Here is a 24,801-nt window from a genome sequence, read left to right as displayed (position 1 = left end):
TCGATATTTTCCAGATAAATTTCCTATAATATCTCGATGTTCAGACAAGCACAAAATTTTTCCTTTTATATTTTCCACTGTTTGGTCCGTGTTTGATGTCTGTTTTTCATTCGCTGTTTAATAAGTTACCCTGTGACATTGAACGATCCACGTATGCGACATTGAACATGATAGTTCTATCAATAGGTCATTAACAACGACATATTACACAGAAGATTCGAAAAAAGTGGGACGAGACACGCACCTTTTTTAACGAGTAATATAACCACGCTTCTCTTGCAAGTATAACGACGGACCATCAAAGTGTCGCTTCTTCCTTTTTTCAATGCGATCATAAATTTTACGACATTCTCAGAGATACGACTCTTTCAAGGCTTCTCAATCGTCGTTCTCTGTATCGATCTAAAAAAAATATACCTTTCGCTACGATATTAACTGTCAAAAAACCAATCGTAGAATTTCCAGCGTATAATTCTGCTTTTATTTGTAATATTGGCAAAAATGTTTTAATTAGACCGCACTGTCTCGTGTTTCAGCACGCTTTCATAAATGAATATTTTGGAGATTATAAATAAATAAAATTATCTAGAAGAGCATCTGCATTAAAATATGAAAGTTTTCTTTTCATTATATCTTAATTAGCCGCGGCGCTGTGGACGCATAAAAGAACGCAACCTAGTTATTGCATTGAATACAAAGTATGTCTCATTTCCTTCGCGATGCACCTTTTGTTCTCTTTGATAATTTCGACACGAACTCTCCGATAAAAGATAAGAAATAAAACAATCAACTATTACACTTTTTATCCTACAAAAATATAAAGAGTTAATAATGTATATATATATATATATATATATATATATATATATAATGAAGATTTTATTATATAATTGTATAACTTCGTTAGGTAAAAAACGTGATACTCGCAGAAAAAAAGTTTCTTGGCTTGTTGAAAGAATGTATCTTTAAAATACAATGCAGGAATGTTCACGAAAAAGTAATCGTTCTGTGCAGATATAAATTCTGTGGCTCGTTGCCCAATCACCTGGACGACAAGGACGTGCTAGACGACGATCCGAAAGAAAATAACAATATAATGACTGACACTATTACCGGGAATCTCGGTGGAACGTTGCCACACAAGAAACGGTCGTTAGGTGTCCACTTCTCGGACGGAGGGCCAACTGGAGCCCTGGATCTCGTAAAACATCGATCGCAGGATTCCATAGATGAAAATGATCCTTGGAGGTAAGCAAACTGTTCATTTAAAATTATAAATCCCAACAAATCTGACAAGTCCAAACCAAATTTCTTTAATTATCAATTCAAGAAAATCTACGTTCTCTTACAATCAAATTCTAATACAAACGTCTATACAAACTTACAAATTCGAAAGAACTCGACAAAATTCAAAATAGAACACTTTTTCTCACACTCACTTCTCTATTAACTCGTGTAAATAGACTTTTTTAAATAAAGTAAATAAAATTCTCGATAAAACCTAAATAAAAATTCTCGATGAAGTCTAGATAGAAATTCTCAGTGAAATCTAAATAAAAATTCTCATTGAAAACTAAATAAAATTCTCAATAAAAGACAAATAAAAATTCTCATTGAGAACTGAATAAAAGTGCACAATAAAGTCTCAATAAAATCGTGTTTAATTGCGGTGATTCGTTTTCCGACAGGTACCAGCAGAGCGACCTTGACCTAGTGAGGTGCCGCCACGGAAATTTCGACTCGGTGAGGAGGAACCGAAGCACCGACACGGTATCCAGCGATTCCTCGAGAAGATACAACCGCGGTTCGTCCCTGGAAGACAGATGTCATCGAAATTCGGATCTTGACCTGGTGGGCACGTTGCCTAAACGAAAGCAGGACACCAGGAACGGCGAGAAAGCCTCCGATACCAATTCCTCGTCCTCGCAGCCCTGCATCCCTGACGCGGGCACCGACAACGATTTGCTGATGCAGATCGTGCACAAACCCGATTGCGAGCTAGTCAGGCATCGGCAACAACTTAGCAAGTGCATTGATCTTAAATTGAGCAAACTGGCCGGTGGGGAGCCGCAGGATCAAGGTTATGCCTCGGAACGCTCTCCGGAAGACGAACATCCGCCTTCGTTGCCTGGACAACCGTTCCCGAATATCACACCTGGTAAGTAGTAATAAAAATGTTTCGTTATCAATTTTTGTAATAGAAATTTCAGGAAATTTCTAAGGATTTTTCGGTGGCACTTCTTTAGAAAGATAAGTTTCTACAGTGCAACACTGCCGTCGAGTTCTCGAGTAAATATTTAACGAGTTCTGCATTGCGTATTCGTTATCTGGGGAATTTGGACTCTGCGCAGTATGCAATAAATAATTTAATAGGACAGAGGAAAGAGTAATTGATAACTTTTACTTCGATTCAGTGTTGGGAATTTTTTGAATGAAAGTTTCTTTGAATAACAATAATGGATACAGGATTGGTCAATAGATATCACTGTTAATATACTGATTATTAAAAAATCAAGTTATTCGTTATTCGCGGACAACAATCAGACTAAATTTATTCGTAATTCTTTATTTTGAATAACTCTTGCCCGAATGATGGGAACATCCTTCGCTTTCAATTGAAATTACAAATCCATTCAACTCGTTTCCATTTGATCGGTTGCAGTCTTATGAAGCTAGTAATTATAAGACTGCAGATTTAATGCGTTTGTCGTAGACGCAATTATTTAAAACTCGGGGCAATTAGAAGTGTAATACGGTATAATGAGATTTCTTATTTTAATTAAACCTTGGCAGAACCTTTAATAAAGGAACTTGTTCTTTCTCCGGTCGTAATTTCCATAAGAGCCTGTGTTTGCATAAATATCCGGCGGCTAGTAACTACTTATAATTTCGATGATTGTAACATAGTACCCATTCGTGATTACGAATATCATATTCCCTTCAGAGAATCGAATTTCTTTCGTCTCCCATAACTCTCCGATTACTGAAAACCGTAATCACTTTATACATCATTATTCCCATTCACTAAAGGTTCCACTCCAGACTCCTCGATTTGAACGTTATCACTCGACATATCAGTTCCTCCAATTTCTCAAGTCAACTCAATCCGAGTACAATTGCGTAAGAACCATTATGACAATCACTATTCTAAAAAATAAGAAATTAAATTTCATCTTCTTTAATGACTTAGAAACTCACGTATCAATATATTAGCACCTTATTGATTTATTTCAATTTGCATAGCAAAGCGACAAATAAAATTAAGTAATTGATTAACTCAGTTCACTTCATACTAACTCATATTAACTCACTTCATACGCTCAGGCGTAAGAGTTCAACGTCATTCTAATTTCAAACTTACAAGGTATATTTGATTTAATACAATCATTAAAACTATTGAACACATTGTGAATTTGTACTTACAGGTTGATATTTCTTCATTCTATATTAAATACATTTTTCTACAGTCACGAAAATAAATTCGTCCTATAGTGGGTTAAACGCAGAATTTCACTTCACTGGAATTACAAAAATATCGAAAAACACGCAACAATAAACATCTGTCTTCCGTCGTCACGGTGAAGCAAGCAACGCAGATATCTCACCCCGATTTTTTCTCGTTTCCCCGAACGTTCCCGTCCACGTTAAATTTATCTCGTTCCACTTGCAATTTCTTCCGAACTAATCGGTTCAAAAGTTGCCCTGTTACCGTGGACCGTGTCTCGTCCGTTGACCAACAGGAAACCGTCTCGCTGGCTGGCCCCATTTCCTGACTTTATTTTTCTTCGACTAAGTCCCACTTTTCTTTTAATATCATTCTGGTACAATGTATCCACGCCCACCACCCCCCCGCCATCGCGTACTTTCAGCCCATTCCCGTTTCGACCCTCATCTTTTGCGTATCTTTCAAATAATTTCTTATCTTCACCCTCAAGTTCACTCTGTAATTTTCCTTCCTTCGGCTCTTTACAGCGCTCTCGCCCCATTCAACGGTATTATTTGACTTCTTCTCGCGGCAGCTCCTTTTATGCTCGCTGCTACTCTCCATCGGCGTACCTGACTTCGCATTCATGGCATAACTTTGTTGTCTCTTTGATCTGCGCCCCGCCAAGCCCCACCACCGCACGACCGAACCTCGGATCCAGTGTTTTTCCTACGGCTTTACAATTTGTACAAGCGTATCGTTTTATGCTTCTCCCTCTGTGCTCCTGCGGGATGAAATAACACGGGTACGACGGTGTTCGAGCACTCCCGGTTGGATGTCAGAGTGGCGTTTCGCCTTTAAACGAAGCAAGTATCGTAGGAGTCGTGAGACTAGCGTTTTAAATTTGCACGTTTTGCACTTGGGGAACGGAGCTGTGCGTGGTAGGATAGGAAGGAAATAAGGAAAGCAATTATGGAACTTGTAATCATTTAGATATATGCAAGAAAGGAAAGTGTTTCGATTTGAGAAACAATGGAGTTGAAGATTTGAAGAAGTTATAAGAAGAATTAAATAAATTAAAAGTACTTTAATATTAATCTTTGAAGTATGCAAATAACATATATTTGTTAATTTCGGATTGTAGGTTTAATATTTGATACGATGAGGAGAAAACAGTAATTGTTAGAAAATAAGATACGTATAAAAAGTATAAAATGTAGTACTGCAGATAATACCAAGCTGATTTGTAAAGGGTAAAATATGAACATAGTGCACAAGACCTAGTTAATAAATTTTCGAATGACAATAGGGTCAAGAGGTAAACGGAACGGTAAGAAAGTGTTTACGATCGGACATACACCGAATGTATGTTTATTGTATTAATATGTTCAAGTATGTAACAGTAAATCACTATGGGCGTCACTATGTTTAATGCCTAGAACAAAAACAAGCATTTTAACTTCCAAGCCAGCAAATTGTCGTTATTTTCGCAGATCGTAAAGTCACGATCGTGCCGGTAAATTTGCATATTTTTTCACGACTGACTGCTTGAGATACAGCGAGCGGGCGTAGTATTTGAACAGTAGAGCAATGCAATAAGAGACTGACACTACAAAAATTGTCGTCGCTTTTTCAAGAAAATATTCACTTATTTGTAAATACCTTTATCGTAGAAGTAAAATAAAAATATTATTAATGTTTAACGATTGAATCACCGTGCAATCTTTTCAACAGCTTTTCCTAAAATAAAGACCAAATAAGACTAATAAATATTCCATAACTCGCTTAAAAAATAATTCTACTTCGGTCCAAAATTCTCAAGTGTTAACTTCTCAAGGATAAAAAATAAAATTAAGAAAGAACTTATCAAATGTAAAAAATAAATTTAGTTACTTCTCTCAAAAATTCTCAAGTGCCAGCGTCTCAGCAATCAACAATAAAAAGAAGAAATCTCTTCGACAGCTTCTCAATATTGATACAAACATCTTCTATTCTACAAATCCACGAATGTCTCGAGTGTCCAAAAATGTCCAGGTATTGGTTGCTGACACATATACGTTTTCCTTCTGTGTACCAGGTACAGTTTGTGTGACAAATGATACGGGGGTGCCTTTTTCTCGGTTTCGCTGTCCATTACGTGCTTCCAGGTCCTTAGTTCTATCATTTCCCGGCCGTTTTTGCCGTCTAGACGGCGTCGCATCAAGTGGTATAGAGTAGAAACACAATGGCCCGGTAAGAACGAGGGGGAACTCGAGCTTGACACACTTTTCTCGAGTGAATTTCGCGAATAAGACGCGCAGGTATCTTCTGGGGATCCTTTGTCACTGATAGACAGCGAGCTGCGCGTCGAATTCAGGACTCTTTCTCTCTATCCCTCCCGCCACCCCTTTTTGCACCTTTCTTTCTTTCTTTCTCTCGTTCTTTCTTTCTCTCTTTCTTTCTTTCTTTCTTTCTTTCTTTCTTTCTTTCTTTCTTTCTTTCTTCCACCGTTTCACGCGGCGAGCATCGTGCGCCGGTTAAAACGAATGTGGCGACAGTCCTATTCTTCTTTCCCTTCCAACGAATCCGCATGCAATCCATCTTCAATTTTTCCCCCGGTAATCTGTTTCCAATAGAGGGAGCTTTATTGCCGAAGACGCGATCGCGTCTAGATCATGTAACTTTATTTCCTGTTCACCATTTTTTCCTTCTCTCATTCCTATCTCCCTTTTCGAACTGACGTGTTTCCACTTCAGCCTCCTTGTTTATACGAGCACGGATACCTTTACCGTTGCGTGTTGCGCGGCAGATTTCTCGCGTGCGGGGTGAGTCAGCTAAGAGAGCAACCGAAAATATCTCCGGCGATTTTTCTAATGCTACCGGATTTCTAAGCGTGAATACTTCTTTCGAATGGGAAAATGGGAAAGGATTTATTGGATGTGATTGTGGCCATTGAAATTTAGAGGTCAATGTTTTTTTAAATAATGTAATATGTTTCATTATTGTAATGTTAATTTAAATGAGATGTTTCTGAGTAATGGGTTGAACAAGCACTTTTACTTTTAAGAGAAAGTATTTAAAAAAAATTATTCACTATTATTGGTTATTATTTTTTATTAATACTTATCTGCCGAATCATTCGATTGAAGTTGTTTGTTGAAATATCCTCCAAGTTCTAAAATGTAAAATGGTTTGCAATTTCAACATTTTGCGATGATTGAAATAATCATCAACGTTCAGATATTTAAATGAAATTGGAAATATAATAGCGTCAAATGTGGAATTCGATGATCATTTATCACAGCAGCATAGAACTTCAGTTTGTATTCTATAGGAACAGGACGGAGAGGTACATTATATTTAAGGGTGGGAATATGAGTGGGTAGAAGCGGTTGTGGCTTTGACAGAACAGAATTGCGGGAAATATATCGAAATGCAGATTATGCGTACGCAAAACTTCTCACGGCTGGTAACGATCCGGAAATCGAACGCTGTGAAAACGGGGACACTTGTGCCCCCTGTTTACTGTGCCAGATCTCTTACCCATCTTCTGCTGAACTTTCGTAAACCCGCAAACTTTACTTTCCTCTCAGTTTTCCGTGTAAACTCACAGAAAAATACAGATATCTCGCCTGAAACAACGAAAAACCAGAAACAACACAATACATAAAAGAATAATTTCTAAATCAACAAAAATTAAGCATTTTCTAAATTAAAATTTCGTTCAATTCAATTTCAATTTTAAATAGAATCTCAAAAAATCACAGAAACTATTCGAAACACCTAAACAAAACCAATAATTAACAAAATACTTATTTATCCCACCCCAATCACTCTCATAAAATAACCCAATTCCCAAAACGTCCAAACAATTAATTCGCGATCGATGATCAAACAAAAAACCAAAACAAGATAATAAAGCAAACCTACACTCTCCTCTGAACAAAGAAACTTATTCATCCGGCAGTCTCACGCGTTCTCCCCCCCCCCCCCCCCTGTCGAACATGCCGAAGCAGCCATTAATCACTCGTGCCCCAACTATGTTATAAAGTTATAAATTACCGATGAAAAATATATATATCAAGCCTTCGGTGCAGAGAAATTGCGTCGGGATGCACCCTTTTCCCTTTTATTCCAGCGACAGCCAATAATACGCTGGTAAATATTCCGTAATTGAATGCTCGGTCTGACGATTGATGCTGGGGCCCGCAAGCCGATAACTAACCGGCCAGCCGGACCGTCGCGTCGTCCGACGTCGTTGCAATATACGAGTGAATAAATCATCGAATCATAAATTTCATTGTATTACACGGAATCTTAGGGAGCAATAATTCTGCGCTCGCGACGCTTATAACAGGGCGTCGGGGGCACGTCTGTAATCTGTCACGCGTGTATCAGCGCGGCCGAAGATGGACAACGAAATTTTCAAAGGGCGCCGCGCTGGGTACGTTGCCAGTAAATCACCGGCGCAAAATATAAGGTATTTCGTGAAATACGGATACCGCCGGTAGACACTCGGTTATCCCGAGTAATCGAACCCCGACGTTCGCATAATGGGGCGAAGTTTGTTCTTATTCGGGTACCGTGACTCGAGAAAGTGATTTAAGATGTGGAATACAGTTGTTTTTCGTTTCGTTTGAGATATTGTTTCCGAGATAATTGCTTCTGGAAATTGATCCGACACGAGTGCTGTTGAATAGAAATTCAATGACTGTTCGTAACTAGCTATTTCTGCTTCTGGTAAACGATCCGTGTTTTCCGGAGTTTTCAGGTTGATTAATTTTGAGAGTGAAGTCTTGTAAGGGAATGTTTGATCGTACTGCTTGATTCGTCAGTTCTTCGTGGAGAATAGGTTTCTGTTGATTTTTCAATCTTGGTTTTCAAATGTTCTCGACGTTTTCAATTTTGAGAGCTATAGGTAGTAGATATAGGTATAATTATTTCATAAGAAGAATATTGGAAAGTTTTTTTTAATGATCTCATAAATGCTGCAAAATAAATATTTTTTAGACTGAGTGATTTTCTGTTTATAAAGATATAATAGACGCTTAATATTTTTGTTGAAGTTGTTGAGTCTTGAATAATAAAAACGTCGAACAGTTTTCGGTAAAAGGGGGTGACGGCTTGACAGCAATTAATCGTTCTACCGAAAAATGAAGGAAAAAGTGGACTCCGCTGATTGTAAGAGATTACACTTGACGCGCGAAAGGGTGCTGAATAACTAATGTACCATTTACCATGGTTCCCGACAATTTCCAGGCAATTTGATCAATAACGAGTTGAGTGTACATCGCAGTTTGCATTTTGTATGAATATGTCTATAACGGGGAGCACGGAATCTACATATTTTCAATTTCAATCTCATGCATTTGAAAAGAGCCGCTTATCGACTGACGTTGACAACTTTGCGAAATTATTTCCGTCTGTTGTTTTCCGTTACGCTGTTGCACCGCTGACCCGAAATGCATTTCGTGCCGCGGAACGTCAGGAGACATCGTGGCTAACGGTCACTAACCGTAAAAAGTAATATTACTTATACCGGAGTTGGTCATCTCTTCCACGTTTCATTTTAAGCTTATTGCACCTTATTACACGCCGAAATTCATTTTAACACTGTGGAAAGTCATATTATTTAAAATTAGCATTATTATTGTAAGCAATTATGGTTGCATATTTTAGTACTTTGATAATATAATAGCAATCCTGGTTTAGAGAAGGAAAGAAAGTAAAAAAATATCTTAGCATTATGGAAAGTCATATTATTTAAAATTAACATTATTATCGTAAGAAATTGTGGCTAAATATTTTAGTATTCTAATAATGTAGTACATAATCATGACTTAGAAAAGGAGAAAAAACAAGAAGATATTATTTCTGTCCGTTTACATATGTAGTTCGTTAACCTTAACTACTAAAACAATATTAAAAAGATGATTAAATAATAAATCAAAAATACAGACTAAACTTTTTCTATGCGATCCTTCGTTTCCAAAATAATCAAGCTTGAAATCTCGTCAAACACCCGTGCTAACGAACAAGAATCTACTGTCGTGTCTGCTAATGACTCACTGTCTCTACTTATAAACCCTAACACGTGCGTGTTGCGCAAACTTTCAAACTTGATTACCTCGACAACGAAGTTTCCTATGAGAAAACTTCCTTCTTCGTTTTCGACTTATTTTCTTGTGTAGATTTCGAAAAACAGACCGTCTAAAAGCCACCGACATTCATTTGCATGTTCTTCCCTGAAAAAAAAACAATGAAGAGAGGCAACGGAATTATACGAAGAATGAACCAGTCGAGTATTCATCCTCAAAGCTTTTCGAAAGCTACAAAATATTTTAAATGTGAATTATTACAACTTCTCAACCATTAAAGGGAGAGTAACAATCGAAGTTTGAATAATTTCATCGCTTGTATCGCAGCGGTCCCGTATTCCTAAATGCTCGAAGCGTGCCACAGAGGGGCGCGGCAATTACTACATCGCCTCGGCGATTTAACAGCACTCCGATGCGCAACGTTTAACGTCCAAGTTTCTGGGGCCAATTATTAACCCCGCGCCGCCGAACGCTGCCTCTGGTCCCACCCCGAACGCCGATTCTCAAAGCCGACACGCGGCTCCGCTTTGCGTTCTGGAAACCTTTTCATCTGCCTCGTAATCGTAATTCGCAAGTGGCTCGTTCGCTTTTTCAAGCCCCTTTGAAAGTGTTGCCGGGAAACGACCCTCTCTTCGCCCGTCCCCTCATATCAGTAAGAATCTGTTTCGCAATCCAAGATAGGAATCGTTTTTTATCGTTGAGCTATAGATGTTTATGAGTATGTAGATTTTTATGGAATACTTCCATTGAAGGCTTTATCGTGTTCCGGAGGATATACAAATTTCATGAAGCCTAATAAATCATTTTATTATAATTCTTTGAGATTACGAGTAAACTATAAATACCACAAACCCACCACAAGTAACCTATTTATTTCTAATATCCGAGACTCTAAAGTCAATGATATTTCCAAGGCTCTCATTAGTTAAATCAACCGTACAATATCCAAAATTCCTGTCAAGCATTCAGGAGGTACTTCTAACGTTATTGTGTGCACAGTAACAGAATCGCTCAGCAGTAGAATTGATTTTCCTTCCGAATAAGTTGCGCAACTCGTTGCCTGTAATTTACATTTAAAGTAAGTAAGTAGGTATATAAGTTATCGTTATCGGTATACCGGCGTAAGTAGAACGTCTCAGCCAAGTGTCAGGCGACCTAGCTTGACGTAAAGGTGCGCTGATGATCGCGAATAAATCCTGGATGCGTATCTTTCACCGTGTGCGCAAGAATATTTTAAGGTGTCCACTGGCATCGAAATTGCCTATCTACGATGCACTGTCACCCCGTTGTATCCATGCTCGCAGCAACGGACGCGCTTTCGCCGCTGATAAATCAGGAACGATGGCGTGTTAATGGAAAACTCGGCCGCAATAACGGTGGAAACGTTCACGCGGACAACTATTTTAGCCGCGACTTTGATGAATAATGGAAAGCGTCAGATGTTCCTCGTTCACCTTATATAAATTGAAACGGCCCGGTGAACTTGTCGGCGCGCTAATGGACATATAAATCTATTTTCATTACGATTATACTATCGCCGGAAAGTCTGTGCGGCTAATAATACTTAGAGGATTCACAGGCGCACCGTCTCGACCGCGTCGTTACGTCCGCAGATTCCTCGAGCGTTGTCTGATTCCACCATCGCGAACATGTTTCAGGAATAAATTCCGCTTGTGCACTGTATGACCTATTTCCCCGCTATTATTAGTTTCTATCGTTTCACGTGAAATTGACGCAAGTTTGCGGCAACATTGTCGAAGATTCTAAACGTTGGTACATTTGGAAATATTTACTAAACTGCGCATTTTTGTCTAGGCATTTTTTTTACAGATTGATACATTTCTTACTACAAACTAGAAGTATAGTGTAGAATAAATTAATATTAAATTATAAGACACAAAGATATAGAGCATAAGTATAGAATATTCTATGAGTTCTAAGAGGTTGTGAGACACATTGCAAGATATTTCGCAGAGGACCAATCTAAGCGGAATTCTCATAGCAAATTACTAACTAACAAATTATATTTTGGCTTCTCAATTTAAACAAGGGAAATAAGAGCAACAGTGAAACAATCAATTTCACTGCCATTAGATTTATATACATTTAATCTACATCTTACCTCCTATTCTTAAAAAAATTGCTGTCCGTTCATCTAGCAAGACACTGCTAACTATTACGCCAGTTTATTCTCAATTAGGAATTGCACAAATGTTGTGCATGTAAGAACATGTTACTCGTAACTTTAGTCGCATGACGAGTGTAGCTCACCGTTATACGGCTTGGCATGAAAAACTAATGACAAACTATACTCGTCCTTTTACTGCAAGAGGCTGAAAAAGCTGTTTCGACTGCGTAGGAGTTTCGATGAGTGTTTACTTGCCAGTGAAAGTGTTAAAACGGCGATGTCGGGCAGAGCTCGTCGTCCGAGGTGGCATGGCGGCAAGTATTTTCGGACATAACATCGATTTCATGCTCGGACGAGTCTTTCTCGCTTCTTCGCTTAAAGCGGCTGTTCGCGGCAAATGGAATCCGACGCCAAGAAGGTGAAAACGGAGAACGAGAAGGGGTGTGCATAACCGTGGGCCCGTTATCAACGAAGATAAAGTTCTAGAGTAAAGTCTGCAGCGATATTGTCTGCCTGGTGGCCGAGATGATAATTTGCGCGGCACAAAAGGCGACGCAACACCGTCGAAAGAACGCCGACGTAACAATAACAGCCCCATCCCGCCGCTTATCTCTAATTTGCTCCTGCGACTGGCTTTCTTTCAGTCTCTAGCAGATACGGGATCGTTCGAAATTAAGCGGAAACCGTATGAAACCGTTTAATGGAAAGCGGACGAGCTTGAAACTCAAAATAAACGAGGGGGGACGCGGAAAATTGAAATATTTAAATTTCCTTCTTTCTGTGTTTCTGATGAGGATTCATATCCGCTTAACATACCGGTTGTAGAGAATCTCGCGAAATTAACCTTCTCCGTCCTTAACGATAAACTCGTTGCGTTCTGTTCTTCACTGGGATTTATAATGATTTCAATTACAAAGAAAATTACTTGATGTCGTATCATAATAAAAAAATAATACGCTTGAATATTTTATATTGCGACCGAAAAGGGAAGTTATCGAACCCATAAAAAAAGATGAGACTTTGTGTGCAAGTAAAGTAAGTCAAGCCTAGTACATTACAATTTTTTTTTCGTGGCAAATTTCATTTTTAAGAGATGAAAAAACCACCCCTTGAAAAAATCCAGACTTTTCTTTCCTGTGGATTATCTTGAGAACGGCGAGAGATAGCGGAAAAAAGTTTATACAAAAGATACATTGTTCTTTTACGTCTATGAAACTGTATTTTGCAATTTTATAGACGTGAACGAACAATGAATTTTTTGTTTAAACTTTTTTTGCTATCTCTCACCGTTCTCAAGATAATCCACGGGAAAGAAAAATTTGCATTTCTCAAGGGATAGTTTCACCCTTTCAAAGTGAAATTCGGCACGAAAAAAAATTTTAATATATTAGGCTTGACTTACTCTACTTACAAACAAAGTTTCATAATTTTTTGAATTTCCGAGTTCGATAACTTTCCTTGTGAGATTGAGACTTAATATTCTTTACCATTTAGCTACTATTGGCGCCTACAGGCGCTTTGAAACTTTTGCTTTTGGTGTACTGTTGGCGGCTATAGACACTCAATGCACGTTGAGACATAGGCGTCAGTAAAATTTTATTGACAATAATTGCAGAAAAACTCACTTGAATCAGACGTAAGTGAATTTTAATTTGATAATTACATCTTTTGTTAGTCATATGTCATATACAGTTGGGACTTTATTTAATATATAAATAAATAATACGCGCATACAAAGAAAAGTCATAGATGTATTTTATAATCTTTTATCGATTATAAATATAAGTGTTATGATATATTTAATGAAACAATTTTACAGTTTGTAATGACAGATTTTAAATGACTCTGCTCTGAAGCCCCCGAGTACAAAGGGTTAATTCACTTCAATTCAGTGTTTTGATTGTTTCAATACACTTTCTCATAAATGCGCGCTGACGCAAAATTCCGGCATTCTCAGTGTAGGTTGCAATTGACCTTCTGCCGTATGCCACGTACGGTACGTATCAAAATCTAGTGTAGCCGAAGGGTTAATACGCGGAGTATGCAGGTGAGAGTGGCGTCACTGAATATAACGCTTGAAATCACTAGCGAGTCGTGCAGCTTAATTTTCAAGGGGCAGGAATTTAAAGTGCAAGCTTGACGTGCGTGTTCCTAATGCTGAATTCCAGTTCCTTGAATCAGCAATTCACCGCAAACAAAAAATCAGCTTAACCCTCTACGATTAATTAATATATCTCAACTGTGATCGATACAACTACTTTGTCATTAATGATTTATTGGGAAAAAGAGAAAAATTCTAGGTATATCCTATATCCACGCTTGCTATAAAGTATAATAGATAACAGAAGAATAATATTTAATTTATTATTTAAATATTTATTTTTGTTAAATTCTACTTAAAATCTTCACCGCGAGTCTACACGTTATTGTAACGGGTTAAGAAGAAACTTTTAAATTTCTCGGTCATCCGTGTTCTATTCCTCTCGCGAATTGAACGAATCGATGGACACGTGTGAACGTTGAAGAAAAAGAATATTTGAACTATGTGTATCGTGATTGAATAACGTCACGTTGATTTTAATCACTTTTGCTGTAAATTAATTCAGAGGTTTGGCAAAATCTTGCGCGAAGAATTTTTGTTTTACCTATTTTACGCAGATATGTACACTAATTGTTTTTTGATAATAATTTTGTATAGAGTGATGCATTTCAAAACAATCTAATATGCGTAATGCAACAAGATTAGTGCACTTGAAGGTTTGTATATTGTATTTAAGAAAAATGTAAACGTTTCAGAAGAAGACAAAAATTTCAGTGCATTGAGATTCCTGTCTTCATTAACCTTTGTTCGTGGCTGGGAAAATTTCTAGTCCTGTTCTGTTTATAATAACTACCAATTAGTGTGTTTACCAATTACTTTATTCGATACGTCGAGTTATTATTTAATATCACTCTGGTGGAATCAGGATTGCTCCGTGAAATTCCTCTCAATGAATAAAATTTAAAAGTATCGGGGCGTATCGGTGGTTCCCTTTTCATAATTCGTTCCGTTGTAATTTAAATTTCAGTCTTAACGTCCACCGGCCGCAATAAAAGGATTCGGAAACAGCCACTGAAAGTATCATTTTAAAGTCTAAAGTTCCTTTTGTGATCTAAATTGCTGCCTCAAGAACCGAACGCTGCCTGTGGGAAGCAGCCCCATTAAGGCAGTTTTAGTTTCATCGATAGCAGGATAAAGTGTAATTATACTCATTTTTATCTCTCCGGTATAGCGTTCCATTTCCTCCAACCGAATGGTGCGTCCTATCCGAAGAAAACGAACGGAATTGAAATTTTAAATAATCAGAGTACATATAATGGCAATATATTCACCTTTACTTTCTTCGAAGAATAACGACATTATCACTAATGAATTGTATCGTTATTCTTTACATTGCAGAAACGATATTTCATTAAGGACACCGTGTAACGTATAGAATATGATAAATATTCCGTAGTACAAATTACTTTCGGCTTTTTTCGAGACCAAAACCGAAACCGCAACCGCGTTCACTGCTAACCCCTGAATTGTATATGGCAAACCGCTGAACTCTTCCACCTCTGTTGCTTTCAATATTATTTAATCGTTCAACACGTTGCATTATACGCAACACGTACACGTTAAACCTTGAATTTTTCAAGGCAATTTTATTGGTCATTTTGTAGAATCGCGGATGCTTTTACCTCTGTAATTATTTTATCAGATTACTAGCCTCTGAATAATCTAACATACAATTAGGCTATTCTCAATGATTCACTGAAAAACTCTGAAATTCAATTACCTATCGATTTAAAGGAGAAACTCCTTTAAACTAAAATTTGAGTAGACAATTTATTTAACTTCCATTAACCCTTTGCACTCGAGAAGCAACCCTCAATCGCCATTTGATTCGAATTTCAAACGATGACTCATTCTACAGAAATGGAATCCTCAAATTACCATCACGTTGGGAAGAGGTCATTATTAACGTTGGAAATTATATTGTTGAGTAAATATTAATAACTATTGAAAATGTATTATTTTCTGTTAATTCAAACACAGACAGAATTTTCCGGTGAACCTAATATTAGATTGTCTCATGGAATACGTAACACACTATATTTTGCTATATTAATTGTCATTTTTAACAAATTCGTGTAATTTATTTTAATGACTAAATAAATTGTTTAACTTCGTGGCACATTTATACTTATCGCGTTACGTTTTGTAATTGCAGAGCGATACGAGGACTTGGATGACTAACCTTTTATGTTTCAGTTCAGTCAGTAGAAGGTATTCGAGAGCGACAAGTTGTGAAGTTATAAAAATATTATATTTAATAAAATTTTATTTTATATGGTGAACAAATAAACGGCACGAATTTATAGAAACATCTAGTATTAAATAGTGTAATATGAAATGCCAGATTTTACGGGAAAATAGCCGGTCATTGTTGGAATTATTTCGAAATCGTGGATTCTCCGAACGGTTCTGGTTTCATTGTGCTCGAGAACGTTAGCTAAACTTTAAGTGCTGACATTCACCGTGATCGTTAAATCAAGTGCAACCGATTGACGTTCGCATTATCCACGTGATATTCATTTATTCTGTAACGAAACTGATGATTTAGTGGAAAAAGATCAACGAGAACAATGAACGAAAAAGCATATTATAGTAAAAAGGTTTTAATAGATCATGTAATATGAAATGTCAGATTTTGAGGAAAAATCGAACTTTATTTAATGATCCAAAAGACGTTTATTCAATCAAAATATTCTCTACTCGATTCGATACATGTCTGCCAACGTGTTTCTAATAAATATATTTCTTTTTTGAAAAATTCGGAACGTTTAAAATTAATAAGTTCTAACGACATCGCTATAAACTACTGCTTCCGGTTTACCACGCAGCTCATTTTGCAAAGAAACATTACCAGAACGAAATTTTGCAAATTAGCGTTGCACTGTTCTTTCATTCACAGTATTGTCCCCAAATGCTTTGTTTGTATTTTCAGCGGTTTTTGCAATATTGCCACCAAGTTTGAATTCACAAAAGAAAACTACACAAATTCTGACGGTATCCATGTTTTCGAAAAACCATGCAAAAAATAGTTATTACGCACAATTCAGAAATATTTGTTTGCAAAAAGTTAATGTGATAATGGACAATGAAACTGCTGAAGTCTGATGAAATGTTACAAGAAAAACAAAGGAATAACAACAACAGGAGTACAAACATTTCAGTAAGAAAAATCCGACATTCCAGATCTCACTACCTGACACAGTGTTTCTCGATCTCTTTACTCTCGTAGCACATATTCCAAAAAAGAAAAATTTCGTGACATACCTACGTAGTTAAAAAAAAAGAAATTTCTAAATTAAATAATAGAACGAAACATAACATTAACAATTTTTAATTATATTGTACGCATATAAGGACAATGATGTATAAAATAAAAACAATGCAAATTCTTTTTTAAATTTCGTAGCACAACCTTTGAGAAACATTAACCTAATACATAGTGCGTCCGATATTTACAATACTTTTACTCTCTCACCACTGCATCGAACGCGGCAACGCGAATCGGAGTTGCCGGAAACTGATTCCGCGATGGGTGCACTATTTCCTAGCCGGCCGAGCTAACTATCCAGTTTTTCCCCGGCCGGGCGAAATATTCGGTATCTCGATCCGAAAATACTTGCACCAATTCCTGAGCCTGCTAGCTCATTTGGCACGTAGACGCGGGGGCAAGACGCGTTATCACTTTAGCACATCAACGCGCGGCGGCAACAGCAGCAGCAGTAGCAGCATTGCTCCTTCACGTTGCTGCTGATGCCGTCCCGTCGCGGGCCACTCAACTCGTCGCTCACCGCCCACGTATCATCCACCATCCGCGAGCCACTTCAGCAGCGGGCGCTTTAACCGCTGATATTGTAAATTTTCTAAGTCAAGAATTTTGCTATTGATCCGACTTCGCGCGCCAGTCGACTTCGAACTCGGTCAACTTCGGCCACCCCGCTGCCGTTCCGTGTGCGTCTCACCCACTGACCCAATTATCCCGTGGGTCAACTACATTGTTTTAGATCCTGTGTGTCCTTGCACGTGCTTGGTAGGCGGCGAGGTACCTCCCTGAAATGGAAGTTGTTCTTCGAGGCATTTGTGGAATTCAGGAGTTGTAGCCAGTGGGGAAGTTTTCCGTGTTTCGTTGTTGATAGTTGTAAAATTTTTTTTTATGGAAATTGTGTAAGATTGTTACATAATTGTTGTTTGTTTTTAATAGATTCCTTGATGCACGCTGGTCTGTCTTTGATTGTATGAAGTTTACTGCAATTACGACGAACGTTGGAAATACTTTCTACTGAATATGATTCGCTAGAAATTCTTCAGAAAGTCTCATTGTCATTGTAGCTGGCTGCAAGGAAATCGTTTTATATAAATTTGTATTGAATGTATTTCTATGTGTTCTTTAATGCAGAGCAGTATTAATTTACATTCAACCCTGTTACGAAGTTATTTGCAGTTACAATTAAAAATTAAATTAAAAAGTTCAAATGCAATACAAAATAAAAATTGAAAAATTCAAATTTAATAGGAAACAAAAATTGAAAAATACAAACTCAATAAAAAATAAGAATTGAAAAATTCAAATTAAAAATTATCCATTGAACATGGTTTACTTCTAAAAGCTTCAAATAACTACAACCTTATTAGCCACTGAAAACATCGAATCTACTAAGTTATTCTTCAAATTCATGTTAAGAAGGAAGTGTGTAGGGCAGAATCAAGCTGAATCAGGTTGATCCCTGTCAAGCTTTCGAATGTTTAATCGCGATTTTGCCCGGCGGACACATCTCCGAACGAATTTATGAACTTTTTTATTAGCCCTCTTTTTAGCCGTCTGACAAGAACTGTGATTTATGGCGCGGTTATCGCAACGAATTTTGAGACTGTTGCGTGAACTTCATGTGGGATGTTGGTAGTTTGAAGCTGGATTGATTGATTGTGTTCGCGAAATTATTGTTGTTTCTTGAAAGTGATCGGGACGTTGGCAGGATAAGATCGAGTAGCTAGAACTTTAATGAATATTTTCAATTATTCGCAAAATAATGAATTCGGAAATGGAACGCTGACTTACTGTTTTAACAGTTTTAATTAGTTTCCCATTTGGGGAAAGGAGAAGTAGACAAAGGTAATCAGAAATTAATTAACTTTTTTAACTATACTACAAAAGACGTGAAACAGTTTCGAAAGATCAGCGTGAAGTAGAACATTATACATTATATTCTTTACAAAGAATCTAATTAGATTTATAATAAAAATCGCAACGTACTATAAAAAGTGCAAAAGAATTTCGCTCCAACATTCTATTCAGCACAAATCTATAAACGTCCGCAGTTCTAAAATCTCATTAACCTCTTTCACTATGGTTTCTCTCTCGACTCTGATCGATACGACTACTTTATCATTAATAATTTATTAGAAAAAAGAGAAAAATGCACAATTATTAAAAAGATGACAGATGGTTCTCTCAGAAATGATTAAAATAATTGATTTAGCAATACCCAAACTGAATTGTAAATCAATTAATGTCTCAATAGATGCATTCTTGTAGTTTTTGTAGAGGAATTTCAAAAAGTCAATTCAACTGCTCGCTGTTTTTAATGTTAACCAGTGGACTGCTTTCGACGAGTATACGCGTCATCTTAAAATTAAAATGATACTAATTCTTTCAAAGATGAATTATTTATTGTTTCACATAAACCCGTAATCCCTGTTTGTTTTGTTTTAACCTTTCGATAGAATATGTTATAGGTATATTTGGCCTGTGTTACACGAGTATACACTTCATTATTTTATTTCATTGCGAGCATTATCAGAAATTTCTGAAATTAAATTCCACAGTTAACAGGTTAAAAGTGTGCCGATCCACAGACCACATTTTCCAGGCCGAGCAGATTCGTTCGACCAGTAAACAGATAGAATCCCGCGGACTTCCTTAGCCCGGAGAGCCTCATCGAACACGTCTCGCGTTTGCCAATATTTCACGTTTCTCCCTCCGATAAACATGGTTCCGTGGACATTGACAAATGAAACGTTCGTAAAAAGGACGGAATCAAATGTGTCCGGTGAACTGTTCGGTAGGCAAACTGGAAAGTCGGTTACCGAGTCTGTGTAGGAGGACGGACGGCGAATTCTACCATTTTATTTCCATATTCCCGCCTGCGAAGATCGATGTACCTATATACCTGCGCGGGACAAATCCCGAGCACCGTGAAACAACCCGCGAAATAAGAAGGCAATGAGAGAACGCAAAGAATAAGCGACGCGACGTGATGCTAGACTGGTACGCCGAATGGTGTATCAAATATGCTGGCAGATTCAGTGAAGGAAAACTCTCGTGTCGACAAAAAGACGACACTTCGAATCGTTCCGGTTGAAATTTCTCGAGCTTTTCCGCTTCAATGGCATCAAGGAGGCTCGACATTGTGTCCCGCCGGGAAAGGAATAATTTTCTATCGAGTTTATTGCGGTATAATGAGGCACTCGTATTCTCAGTTCTTATTGTTTCTTTTGTCGATACATTGAGTGCCAGAGTGTTTTCAGTGATTCTATTTAAGAAGAAACGTTGCGAGGCGATGAGAAAGCATTGAAAAGCTTTGAGAGGAAGGTTTAATTATATAGTGAATGTATTTATAACTTTAATATTTTTCTAACTCGGGAGTAATGTTTTTACCATTTAATGGAGCGAATTCCTGGTTACAGTACGTATGAAATGAAAGACTAGAAAAGAAATGGCTAGAACAAAGGGCTGAGAATGAACAGACTGAAATAAAGGGCTGGAAATAAAGTGCCGAAGAGAAGGACTAAATTGAATTTTCAAAGGGTTACGGAAAGCACTGAGTTCAGCTGCTGGAAGTAAAGGATTATCGTTTGCAGTGGAAGTTACAAAATGATCCTGCCTACATAGAAAATTGGCTGAAATAAAGTACATATCTGCAGATAGACAAGGTCGGCAATAAATTCGACTAATCTCAGGAAATCAGAGGTCCCACGGAAGCGAGCGCCAATGGTTGCCGCCCGACAGGGAGGTTTAACAGTTTCCGATAGCGAGGTGGATGGGAGCTAAATCGATTTCTCACTCAAAGGAGGTAAACACGAAAAATCCGTCAACGGGTAACGAGTCAATAAAGAAAACGGTAACGTCGATTCGATGCCACGGTTAATTAACGTCGCAAACTTTTTACTCAAACCGGGCATTCTTTCGACGGCGACCAAACCTCCTTCCGTAGTGTCGCGGTTTGAAACATGGCGACCGCACCGTCTACGAAATATCGCTGACATCACAAATCCAGATGCAGTACCTACGTATTATATGGACTATAAGAAATAAAATATTAACGATAATTTTAATAGTAATGATAATAATAATAATTAAATGTGAATCCCTTAAACAGCAATAATCGTCATATGGTACGTTCGCAAAAATTTCTATGTAAGTTTATTCCTTTTTATTATATTTATTGAATATAAACATTCTTTTTTGTTAGAAAACTATTGTATTATATATATTTATTGTAAAAATAAACATTGATTTCAAAGGAGAAGGAAAGCTAAATTGAAGCATGTTAAATTGCAAAAAATTTCGAAGAAAAACTTCGCGTTACAGTGTTGTTTCGCGCGAAAAAATTTTGTGGTTAAGGGGTTAATACATTATAATATTAACCCTTTACGGTCGAATGTCACCATAATGGGGTTTTCGAGCTTTCATATCTGATATTAAAAACTGCAAACGAATAGTTTTATTTTTCAAATAACGACTGATTGATATGTGGCTTTCTTTTCTAGTATTTAAGATTCCGATGAATAATTCAACTGTTTGTGGAAACAGTTTTTGGAAGATTAACAAATTCTCGTCCGCAAATTGGTGAACATTAAAGCGTGATTATTAATTTTATTATTAACTATTAGGTGATTTCTTTATCATCATTACTAGAATACACGAAATATTGCGAAGCGAATGTTATTTCGAGTTTGTGCTTTATGATACAGAATAATTTAATCTTTTCTAAAACTGATGTATCATTTCATTCACTCATTATTATTAATAATTAATACAAATGCAGATCTAACCTAAATGACTGACCAGCGCGACCTTTAGTCAGGAAACAAAGGTGGTCCGTATGAAAGTATTATCAAATACTCAGATGCCAAGAAAAAGGAAAAGAAACAAAAACGGTGACTCATAGTCGAAGAAACTGAAATCTAATAAGACAAGCGAGAATCGCTAGCCGATTGCCTTGAGAATTTACGATCGTCTACGTTCCATTCGATATATAGAACTTTCCGGAGTTTGATTGGCCCTGAATGAATTATATCTGTAGCTGTGTGGCGGGGCGTGCATGAAATGGGTCAGTAATTAAGCATGAGAACGAAGATCTAGATTCGGCGAAAATTCAGCTGCGATAATTGAATTCGAAATGCGCCGTGATTGATTTCTACTCTCGTGCATTTGCGAGCCATGCCGATCCACAGGGGTTTTTATCCCTTTCGATTGCGATGCGCGCATTATTGCGAAACGCGATTATTAGACGGCTTCGTTGTTACGATTACTGAAATGCACGAAAGATTGTAATATCGCGAAGATAATGTTATTTCGAGTGTGTACTTTATAATGCAAAATCATTTAATATTACCTAAACCAAATGAATCGTTTTATTCATTCGACACATGTAGTATTGCGAAGCGCAATTATTAATTATTCATGTTATTATTAATTATTAGATGATTTCATTATTACGATTATTATAATGCACGATATATTATAATATTACAAAGATAATGTTATTTCGAGTTTGTACTTTATTTGCTCGTATTGTTGATAAATTGAAAGTAAATGGAACATTTTAATCGTTCACTTTTTTTACCGTTGAATGAAAGCTGAATAAAACATTGCAACAACATTGAAAGTACGCTTAATAGAATAATAATAGAATATGTATTTAATAACATCGTGCAAAAAATTTCTAACGATACATTCACTACAAGAACGTGAATCCTAAAATTACTTTCGCTACGGTACACCGAACGAAATGGAACGAAACGTTAACAAAGCGTTTCACGCGCGCAGAAAAAAACAGCTGCGAAATGATCGCAGATAATTTCAATAAAAAGGATTAACTGTTCTTTGTATCGCGTGCGTCGAGTTATCAGCCGAGGGATAGCTTTTGTTCGGCGCCTGGAAAGCTCTTCGAAACGATATATCGAGCGCGTGATGCGCGTCGACTGAATTCTTGGCAGCGAACCTGAAAACAATTCTCACAAAGTGTTTACCTGAATCTTATCACCTCTGATCACGTGCTTCTAAGGAATCTTTACAATTTTTCCTTTCCAACTCAAAATATCAGATATCCAAAAATTTTACTATAAAACCAGGCCATAGAATCGATGATTGATTATATCGGAAAATGTTCGGAATGCATAAGGTTAATAATATCCTTTAAAATTGACGATGATTTAAAACTCAATCTCAAAATCGAAAAAATTTAAGATAAAAAATAAAACTACATTACTATTAATAATTGACCAGAAAATGTAAAGAATTTGATACTTATTCTATTAAGAATACTTTCTATGTTCTTGCAAACTTACATTCCACAAGAAATGGCCGAATAAAATGTTTTATTTACCTTTCATTCAACGGTAAAAAAGTAAACGAATAAAATGCTTTACCTACTTTCAATTTATTAACGAAACATCAGTAAATAAAGTACATACTTACCCGAAATAACAATATCTTCGCAATATTATAACCTTCCGTGCATTCTAGTAATCGTAATAACGAAATAATTACTCGAAAGATGAACGACCTATAAAAGTAACGTTTAACTCGGATTAAAAAGGAATCCGATGACATTCAGATTCGACGAATTCAGTCGAATCTTAGCGACGAGTCTGGTGTGATATCAGAAATGCGAGGAGTTAAAGTTCGATCGGCAATCCCGCGGGAAATCGCGAGCACTCGATGAACTTCGTAGTAAAATCAGGGATAATCGTTCCCTCGTCCTCGGACCGATCCTCCTACGGAGGTTCCCGGCCTCGATTAACTATAATTTCCGACACACTATCCTCCAACGATGTGTGCGAGAAACGGCGACACAGAGAATTTCGAAACTTCGATCGCGGCACGACGCTGGTCGGCTGGGTGAGCTACCGTGGGCTCGCCACGGTTAAACCTGTTATGTATACATACCGCTTCAATAATTCTTGCTGCTCATATCTGGCTGGCTAATGGTCTGAGCGGAAAGGATCATTGGAACCGTCTCTGCACGTGATATCCAATTTCTAGTAATATCCTTTTACAGAAAATTGAACTTTCTTATACAGAGTGTCATGTGACTGGCGGTACAACAGGATAGAAGCTGCTTTCATGTCAAAAAATATGTCGAAAATATGGAATAAAAGTTTTTCATTAGAGACTTCGTTTTCGGAAAAAATCTGCTTCAAAAATCTAGTCTACTTGCTGGTGTCAATCATCGTTCTTAACAATTTTATACCGTTCATGGTTAATCGAATAGCGGGAGCATAAAATAAAACAAGCTTACTATTAAGAAATTTCGTTAACATAGAAAATATTGAAAATCATGTCCATGGTTTCTCAAACATAATTGTGCTTTTTTGATTAAATTTCTAGTTACATTTTCTAAAGTGTTTTGTAATGTTAATTTTCAAAATGCTATAATAATTTTTTCTCTGAACACTGAGTCTACGGAACGCGTCAATTTGATACATATTAAATTTTATATAGGTTATTCGGCAAATGATTAAATTGACTTTGATTGAAGTGTATATCTTAATTGTTTATCTCCCAAACTCCAATTTTCAAGATCTGAATCAATGAACATCAATTTTTCTAGAGGCAGTAGAACAAGTTGTGCAATAAACGTCTGTAAACCTAGCTAACTGTTCAATTATTGTATGTAGATATATTGGTAGTTTGATAGAAACTAAGAGCTACATTTGACAAATGTAGAAGTACAGCAAGGGTAATAGAAAAAATAACATCGGCGATGTTTACAAATACGACAGTAGTTTTCAAGCGTAAAGACAATCTACAGTGATATCCGTTGGTTTAAGACTTGATCGTACGTGTACC

At 37.0% G+C, this 24,801-nt stretch overlaps 1 protein-coding gene across 6 annotated transcripts in view; it reads left to right on the top strand.

Moving 5' to 3' along the window:
* LOC116427857 (uncharacterized) overlaps window positions 1-24,801 on the top strand; it is a 165,027-nt gene that overhangs the window by 120,524 nt on the left and 19,702 nt on the right. For all 6 annotated transcript variants that reach the window (XM_076370786.1, XM_076370789.1, XM_076370790.1 and 3 more), the window contains 2 exons: window positions 1,015-1,248; window positions 1,689-2,158. In XM_076370786.1, coding sequence (XP_076226901.1) covers window positions 1,015-1,248; window positions 1,689-2,158 — 704 coding nt within the window. The remainder of the gene's footprint in view (window positions 1-1,014; window positions 1,249-1,688; window positions 2,159-24,801) is intronic.

Source organism: Nomia melanderi, chromosome 9 (assembly GCF_051020985.1).
Source record: "Nomia melanderi isolate GNS246 chromosome 9, iyNomMela1, whole genome shotgun sequence".
NCBI lineage: Eukaryota > Metazoa > Arthropoda > Insecta > Hymenoptera > Halictidae > Nomia > Nomia melanderi.
The sequence above is the reverse complement of the archived record's forward strand: the minus strand, read 5'-3'. Positions and strand labels throughout refer to the sequence as shown.